The 8,961-nt window shown below is 43.4% G+C and overlaps 1 protein-coding gene across 1 annotated transcript; it reads left to right on the forward strand.

The window, feature by feature from the left end:
- Window positions 1–5,662: 5,662 nt before the first annotated feature.
- LOC308525546 (lysine-specific demethylase 4D-like) lies at window positions 5,663–7,102 on the forward strand (the record flags this gene model as incomplete). The annotated part of the gene is made up of 1 exon (XM_081100336.1): window positions 5,663–7,102. The coding sequence occupies one exon, from the start codon at window positions 5,663–5,665 to the stop codon at window positions 7,100–7,102; it is 1,440 nt and encodes a 479-aa protein (XP_080956462.1).
- Between the last annotated feature and the right edge of the window lie 1,859 nt (window positions 7,103–8,961).

The following is an 8,961-nucleotide window of genomic DNA, read 5'->3' on the forward strand; positions in this document are numbered from 1 at the left end:
GCAGTGAGTACCCTCCTGTGAAGCTAGTGAGGGTGTACTTGGTGAAAACTGTTGAGAAACAGTAGCAAGGTACAATTTGAATTCACATAACCTATGACCAAGAGCTTAATTTGTAGGCACTGGTGCGGGGTCCTCCAATAGATGTGTGGGCGGATGTGCACAGCAGCGGAGTAAGAGGTCAGAAGAGGAAACAACGGGAAGGCCCAGCGGCAGTGGAAATGTCTGTACAATTGAATGCAGCCCACGAACAAAACAAAGTCCAGCTCTGTGCGTGACACAAATGAGGGGAAAATATACACAAAAGGGTACATGAAAACATTCTCTTCTTAAAGGGTTATTTTTAAAGGTCCTAGAAAGTTTTAAAAAAACAGGTACAGTTTTAATTTCGTATTGTTTACTGAGATTAATATGCTTGTAGTTTGGACAGGGTTAGTAGGAGAGGCAGATGAGGCAGTGCTCCCGAAGGAGGAGCCTGAGTCAGGTACAGAGTGACTGGCAATAGAGTGTTTCTGGACCTGGGACGTGGTTCTACTTTGTTCACTCTATGGTTATTCATAGATGTGAATAGTTCTTAATATGTGTAAGTTAAGCTGTACAAATATGCTTTGTGAATTTCTATAAGAACATATTTCATAATTAAAAAAATGTTAAACCTTCCTGCTTTAAAAAAATTATCATGTACTGGTTTATAGAATTGTTTGTTATATATTGCACTGTTTTGTAGACTGTTTTTAAAAAGAGATTATATTTCTAATTTTTTTCGTTCTTCTATTCTTCGTTGACACCTTCTCATTTATTATTGTCTTACACTTAGTGATACTTTATTTTTTAGAATAGTTTTAGATTAAAAATTTGATCAGAGAATTGGGAGAGTTCCCCCCATATAACTACCCCCATGCTACCTCATTCATGGTTTCCCCTATTATTAACACCTTACAATACTGTGGTACATTTGTTACAGTTAATGAATCAAGGCCTATACGTTATTTAATAAATCTGTTACTCAGATTTCCTCAGTTTTTACTCAATGTCCTTTTTATGTTCCTGCCGGAAGCCGATCCACCCTTGCTGCTTGACACAGTCGCTGCAGGGAAAGAAACATCTGCACAGCTTATGTTTCAAGGGACCTGGCGTTTATGGCATTTGTTTGCTCCCCCTCTTAAGGCTATGTGTTTTAAACAGGACCACCTCCCTGAGAAAGGTTGTTTCTCCAAGTGAGGATTTTTCCCTGGAGTTAGGGAGGGAATAAAACCCCTTAACTAAGTGCCAGGCGGGTAATTAATCACTTTAACTACGAACAATCACGCTTAAGCTACATAATATTTACTTAGGATAATCTCCTTCAGTTACTCCCTTGTAGCTTAATAGAACAATAGAGTAACCTTGGAATGGAGATAAGAAAGCCCTAACCTTTGGAATAGAATGGATAGAATTAAAATCAACTGGTATAAATACAGATGTAATAGGACAATAGACACAGAACTTGGCTGGAGATCCTGGCTAGAGAACAGGCCTATGATGACCAACTGAACTCTGTCTCCGTGTCATTCCTTCTTCCCCGACTTCGTTCACACCTTTGGGAAACCCTGGACCTGCTGGGGCTGGACCCCAGCATGTTCCAAGATCACATTCAGCCCAAACTGGTTTGGCTGAATGGACAGAACGTCAGCCTGCGGTCTGAAGGGTTCCAGGTTTGATTCCTGTCAAGGCCATTATACCTTGGTTGCAGGCACATCCCCAGTACAGGGTGTGCAGGTGGCAACTGATTGATGTTTCTCTCATTGATGTTTCTAACTCTATCCCTCCCCCTTCCTGTCTGTAAAAAATCAATAAAATATATTTAAAAAAAAATCACATCCAAAATTCCAAGTTAATTTACTTTATTGTCTCTTTCGGTTTCTCTTTGCTGTCATTTATTCTCAGATATTTGTCTGATGGGCTTTTTAAAAAAAAATTTTTTTTTAAAATTAATTTTAGAGAGAAAGGTATCAACCTGCGAGTAGAACATTGATTGGCTGCCTTCTGCACACTTCCCATTGGAGATTGAGCCCAAAACCCAGCCATGTGCCCTAACCAGGAATCGAACTAGCAACCCGTAGGTGCATGGGATGACACCCAACCAACTGACCCACACCAGCCAGGGTGTCTGATGTTTTTCTTATGATTAGCCAGGGTCTATGTGTTTTTTAGAGGAAGATTATAAAGGTGAAGTGCCATTTTTATCATATCAAAGGCATAAGCTATCAACATAACTTAGGACTCTCACTGAAATAGTAATTGTCAGCATTCTCCGCTATAAAATTACTACTCCTTGTGGCAAATGGCCCCACTCAGGGAACAGGGTGTTACTCTTCCCTCCTTTACGTGCAGTACTACATAGGATATTTGGAATCTTCTGCAGGAGGGATTTATTTGTCTCCATTTTTTATTTACTCAACCATTTCTATCAGCATGACTCAGATATTTATATTTGTGGTTGTAATTCAGTCCTACTTTCTAATGTTGCTGAAATCATTTGAGCTCTGGCCATTGGGAGCCCTTTCCTTGGGTTCCTGTGCCCCTTTGATGTGTGCTCATTGATGTGTTTGTTTTCATTATGTCCTTAATTTCAGGCACTACAAGACGCTCCAGGTTCATGCTGTGTATTTCCTGCCCCGGTCCTAGAAATTTCTTCCTTCATCAGTATCTCCAGATCTGCGTTTTAGTCTTCTTTAAAAGTATCAGATTTATGTTTTTATCAATCATCTCTATTCTTGTGTGTTTTCCTTTATTATTTTTAAGATTAAAAATATGTTTTTATTGATTTTAAAGATAGAGGGGGAGATAGAAATATTGATGGATCGGTTGCCTCCTGCACACCCTGGGGATGGAGCCCACATCCTGGGCGCATGCCCTGACCAGGAATAGAACCTGTGACTTCTTGGTGCATGGGTCTACACTCAACCATACAGCCACACTAGCTGGGCTTGTTTCCCTTTCTATCATCAATCATATCTTTTCTTTTGCATAATTCTGTCTGTTTTTAGTAATTGCTTGAGCTAAAAATAAACATCAATAGATTTTTAGATATATATATTACTATAGGAATTATATATATATATTAATTTTCAAATAAATATGGTTGTTTCAGTTTTTATTGTTGACTTTATTATTTTCTCTTAAGAAAGTTTTTAAATGAGAAGATACCAGATCAGAAATTGAATTAACATCTCTCTCTCTCTCTCTCCCCCCCTCCACTCTCATCTTTAATTTCTTACCTAAAAATTAGAAAATTTGAGAAAATGACTATGTCCAGCCTGTCTGAAAGCCAGAAAGGGAGTTTATGTCCCTTCAGGACCCAAGGATTATCACCCCAACAAGAATTCCTTAAGAGAAAAAGTAAATAATGGCAACCAAAAATTGTCCCAAACTAGGAAATCCCAAACATTTGCAGAACTTGAGCAGAAGTTTCTCCTTCTTTTAAAGTAAGAGCACCTTACTTAAAACTACAACCACAAATGTAAATTTCGTCACACTACACATCATGACCCAACAATGACTTGCTGTGGTTTTTTTGTTTTTTGTTTTTTACCAATAAAGGTTGGGTGGAAAACTGAATGGCGTTCAAAATTAATCACAAGCTATCAAAATAAGAGTGCTTTACCAGTTTCTAAGAATGCACCTAAAATTTGTCACTGAGCAAAAACATAATGAGATTAGAAGTCAGGAATATGGTGACTTAGCCAGGCAGTCTGGACGGGGCCGGAGGGAGACCTTTTATTGCTGCCTTTCAATTTTATTAGATTGTGATCAAGAGGGTTCTCAGTATGTTAATTCTGTGGAATTTTTATTGATCTTTATTTTGTGGTCTTATATGGATAAGATTTTGTAAGTGTTTCATACATATTTAAGAGCATTTTCCATTTGTTGTTTGGTTGCAGGTTATGTGATTGAAGTTGTTGCAGTTATTCAAACTTTCATAGCATTTAATTTTCTTCTCTGATTGATTATCTATCAGGTTCTGAGAAAATGATATTAATGACTGCTAGTCTAGGGTGGGTTATCTTTTCTAATATTGGTGTGGTTTGCCTTACTCACTCCTTTATTTTTAGCACACTCCTTTATTTTTAACATCCTAATCTGCTTAACGATTGGAGTTTAGTTTTTACTTTGATTTAAAAGGTGGCCTACTCAAAGTGAAAGGATTAACGAGGCCTCCTCCCCAGATCCCATTGGATGGGCAATGAGGAGATTACTATGGCCCGGGTATAAAGCCAGGCCCAGGAGGATGTAGGCTGCATTTGAAGGCCAGCTCTCAAGCAGATACTGTCTTTCTGGATCCTGGGTACCTTCACCTGGAATTGGGATTTTGCTGGTGGAAGGTAGGTCGCTTGATTTCTCCTGTTTGTGCTTGTGACCAAAAGAGCTATTTTCCTATTACAAGTTTAAAGAACTGACTATAGTTTTATATTATTTACCATGGAGAAATATGCATCTGAATATCATTCCCTTGAGTTACAGCAAGTTTTTATTCTTTTAAAAATCAGTTGATTTATTTAGAAAGAGAGCGGGAGGAATAGAGAGAGACGGAAACATCGATGAGAGTGAAACAGATCAGCAGCCCCCTCTGTGCCCCTTACTCAGAATCGAATTCACAATCTGGGCATGTATCCTGACGGGGAGTTCATCTGGAGACCTCTGGGATCATGGATCGATGCTCAACCCTGAGCCACACCTGCCAGGTGGAAAAACATAATTTAAAGTAAAATCTTTTTATTTTTCTTGGGAGAGGGAGAGAGAGAGAGAGAGAGAGAGAGAGAGAGAGAGAGAGACATCAATGTTGAGAGAGATTCATTGATCGGCTGCCTCCTGCATATCCCCCATTGGGGATCAAGCCCACAACCCAGGCATGTGCCCTGACTGGGAGTCGACCATGATCTACTGGTTCATAGGTTTATGCTTAACCATGGAGGCACACTAGCCTGGCATATATGTACTTTTGAGAAAATGATTTATTTTACTTTTCAAAATTATTATCAACGAGGTGTTCATAAGGTTAAACTTTAATTTTTTAAGACTCTCCCAGGTGCATTTTTAGATGTGTCCCCTATTTTATTATACTGTGCTTATTTATTTGTACTTTTCACCCTTAGGTCTTTTTATTTTGAATGGTCTTTCCTAAGAATCAGGTTTTAGAATAATTTCTATTAGCTGTTAGGTGTGTGTGTGTGTAATTATTTATGAATATTCTGTGTTCTTGTCTTCCGGTTTAGCTTTTAACTTCGTTGAGGAAACTTTCCGCTACAGCGGGGTGAGGAGCCATCCAGGCACTCAAGCCTGTGATCCAGGAGAAGCCTCAGAGACTCTAACACTCCAACTGAGAGACTCACAGTGTTGCAGGCTGAGACCCAATCTCCTCCCTCCCCACCAAATCGTCTGCTCCCTGGGGACTGATCCATATCCTTCAAGCACAAAGTACAGGCCTGCATGGGCCCCATTGGTGAGGCGGAAAGCCTGAAAAAGGTTTAGTTGTCAAATAATCTGAGTGACTGTCACACAGATATACCAAAACTTAAAAAAAAAAAAAAAAAAAAAAAAAACAAGAGAGAAGACATTATTCCCTCATAATCAGGAATCTAAAACATCCCTGAGAACCTGGGAATCCTCTGCTTACACTGCAGCCATGGTGTCTAATGAGCCAAGTGGGACAATCATGACCTTCCACCCAACCATGGAAGAATTTAAAGATTTCAACAAATATGTTGGTTACATGGAAACCCAAGGTGCCCACCGAGCTGGCCTGGCGAAGGTCATTCCACCCAAGGAATGGAAAGCCAGACAGACCTACGATGATGTCAATGACATGGTGATAGCCACTCCCCTCCAGCAGGTGGCGTCTGGGCGAGCAGGTGTGTTCATTCAATACCACAAAAAGAAGAGGGCCATGACAGTGGGCGAGTATCGCCTGTTGGCAAACAGTGCACAGTATCAGACTCCACCACACTTGGACTTTGAGGATCTGGAGCGGAAATACTGGAAAACGCGCCTGTACGACTCGCCCATATATGGCGCTGACATCAGTGGCTCCTTGTTTGACGCCAACACTAAACAATGGAACCTTGGCCACCTGGGCACCATCCAGGACCTGCTGGAGCAGGAGTGTGGGGTTGTCATCGAAGGCGTCAACACCCCCTACCTGTACTTTGGCATGTGGAAGACCACCTTCGCTTGGCACACGGAGGACATGGACCTTTACAGCATCAACTACCTGCACTTCGGGGAGCCCAAAACGTGGTACGCGGTGCCCCCAGAGCACGGCCAGCGCCTGGAGCGCCTGGCCAGGGAGCTTTTCCCGGGCAGCTCTCGGGGCTGCCAGGCCTTCCTGCGGCACAAGGTAGCCCTCATCTCGCCCACTGTCCTCAAGGAGAACGGGGTCCCGTTCAGCCGCATCACTCAGGAGGCTGGAGAGTTCATGGTGACCTTTCCCTATGGCTACCACGCTGGCTTCAACCATGGCTTCAACTGTGCGGAGGCCATCAACTTTGCCACCCCGCGATGGGTCGACTATGGCAAAGTGGCCTCTCAGTGCAGCTGCGGGGAGGCCCGGGTGAGCTTTTCCATGGACGTGTTCGTGCGCCTCCTGCAGCCCGAGCGCTATGAGCTGTGGAAACGCGGAGAGGACCGGATTGTTGTGGACCACGTGGAGCTGGGCCTGAGGCACCTCCAGCCCCATCGGGCCACGCACTCCCCTAGATCAGTGGGCATGGGCCGTGGGTCCCGCGGCCACTGTGGCAGGCGGGCCCTTGTGCATAAGCCATCCCTGTGCCCCTCGCTAGGCCGGGGTTCTGCCTCTGCTGCCCAGCCCGCGGCTGCCACAGCCTTCTGCTCCTCAAAGCCGGACCCATCCTCACAGCCAACCTCGGGCCCATCTGCCCAAGATCGCCAGCCAACTGGCACAGGTGGTCGTGAGAGTGGTCGTCGTCCTCGGGAACAGGGGACTCAAGAGTCCATTGTTCAGGTCCCGGCTAAGAGGCGCCGCCTAGTGGGCGCAGTGCGCACAGCTCCGGATCCCAAAGCCCAGCCTGTGCCTGAGGACAAACCCTCCATGGACAGCCCAGCTTAGGTCCCAGCATCCGAAGGTGGCTTTTGGGTGCTGCTGTGCTCCAGTCCCCTAAACCCAGGGGATGTCCTCTCTTGTTTCCATGTTCATTTTTTTAAAAATTAAATCTTTATTGTTCAGATTATTACAGTTGTTCCACTTTTCCCCCCATAGCTCCCCTCCGGGTTCCTACCCCCTCTCCGCCTTCAGGCCCCCCCCCCCCCCAATGTGTCATCCATAGGTGCACGATTTTTGTCCGTTCTCTTCCCCCATCCCCTACATCCCTTCCCCCCCCCCCTCAAGAATAGTCCACTCCCTTTCTATGCCCCTGATTCTATTATAATCACCAGTTTATTCTGTTCATCAGATTATTTATTCACTTGGTTTTTAGATTCACTTGTTGATAGATGTGTATTTGTTGTTCATAATTTGTATCTTTACCTATTTCTTCTTCTTCCTCTTCTTAAAGGACACCTTTCAGCATTTTATATAATACTGGTTTGGTGGTGATGAACTCCTTTAGCTTTTTCTTATTTGTGAAGCTCTTTATCTGACCTTCAATTCTGAATGATAGCTTTGCTGGATAAAGTAATCTTGGTTGTAGGTTCTTGCTATTCTCACTTTGAATATTTCTTGCCACTTCCTTCTGGCTTGCATGGTTTCTGTTGAGAAATCAGCTGACAGTCGTATGGGTACTCCCTTGTAGGTAACTGAGTTTCTTTCTCTTGCTGCTTTTAGGATTCTCTCTGTCTTTTGCTCTTGGCATTTTAATTATGATGTGTCTTGGTGTGGTCCTCTTTGGATTCCTTTTGTTTGGGGTTCTCTGCACTTCCTGGACTTTTAAGTCAATTTCTTTCACCAGGTAGGGAAAGTTTTCTGTCATTATTTCTTCAAATAGGTTTTCATAGCTTGCTCTTTCTCTTCTTCTGGCACCCCTATAATTCGGATGTTTGTGTGCTTTAAGTTGTTCCAGAGGCTCCTTACACTATCTTTGTATTTTTGGATTCTTTTTTCATTTTGCTTTTCCGGTTGGGTGTTTTTTGCTTCTTCATATTTCAAATCTTTGACTTGATTCTTGCGATCCTCTAGTCTGCTGTTGGAACTCTGCATAATATCCTTTATTTCAGTCAGTGTATGCTGAATTTCTAGTTGGTCCTTTTTCACAACCTGGAGGGTCTCACTAGATTTCTTTAGGATCTCACTACATTTATCCGCGGTCTCACCAGACTTTTTGAGGGTCTTACTAAATTTATTGGCGGTTTCTAGAAAGTTCTTGAAAAACCTTAAAAGTGTAGTTTGTTTTCCTCCATTTCTGTTATTTGTTATCTGTTTCTTTGTCTCCGCATTATTTATGCTTCCCTGTGTTGGTAGAGTGGCTTTGTGTGCTAGGTGTCCTATAGGGCCCAGTGGCTCAGCCTCCCCAGTTACCTGGGGTGGACACTCTTGGTGCACCCCTTTGTGGGCTTTGTGCACAGTCTTGTTGTAGTTAAGCCTTGATTGTTGTAGGTATCACTGGGAGGAATTGACCTCCAGGCCAATTGGCTGTGAGAGTCAGCTGTGTCTGTGGTGGGAGAACTTCTGTGCTGAAGACACCCTTATGAGGCAAAACTTGCTTCAGTGGGGCTTTGGTGCTCACTGAGTCTTCCCCCTGAGTGTGTCCCTTATGGATCTGAGGAGTTGTAATTGGATGGTCCCACTCTAACCACTGGGTACACTGGCTCTTGGATCTCTAAGGAGGTACTAATTAAGCCTCTTCCTGAGGCTACCCAGCAGGAGCTATGGGGCGATCTGTAGATTCCCCTTCCTTGTTTGGGGTTTGGAGGTGCCCAAATGAGGCCCAGCTGTGAAGTAATGCAAGCTGCTGTGGGGCCTTGGGCCTTCTC

Source organism: Myotis nattereri, assembly GCF_964212035.1.
Source record: "Myotis nattereri genome assembly, chromosome: 9".
Taxonomy (NCBI): Eukaryota; Metazoa; Chordata; class Mammalia; order Chiroptera; family Vespertilionidae; genus Myotis; species Myotis nattereri.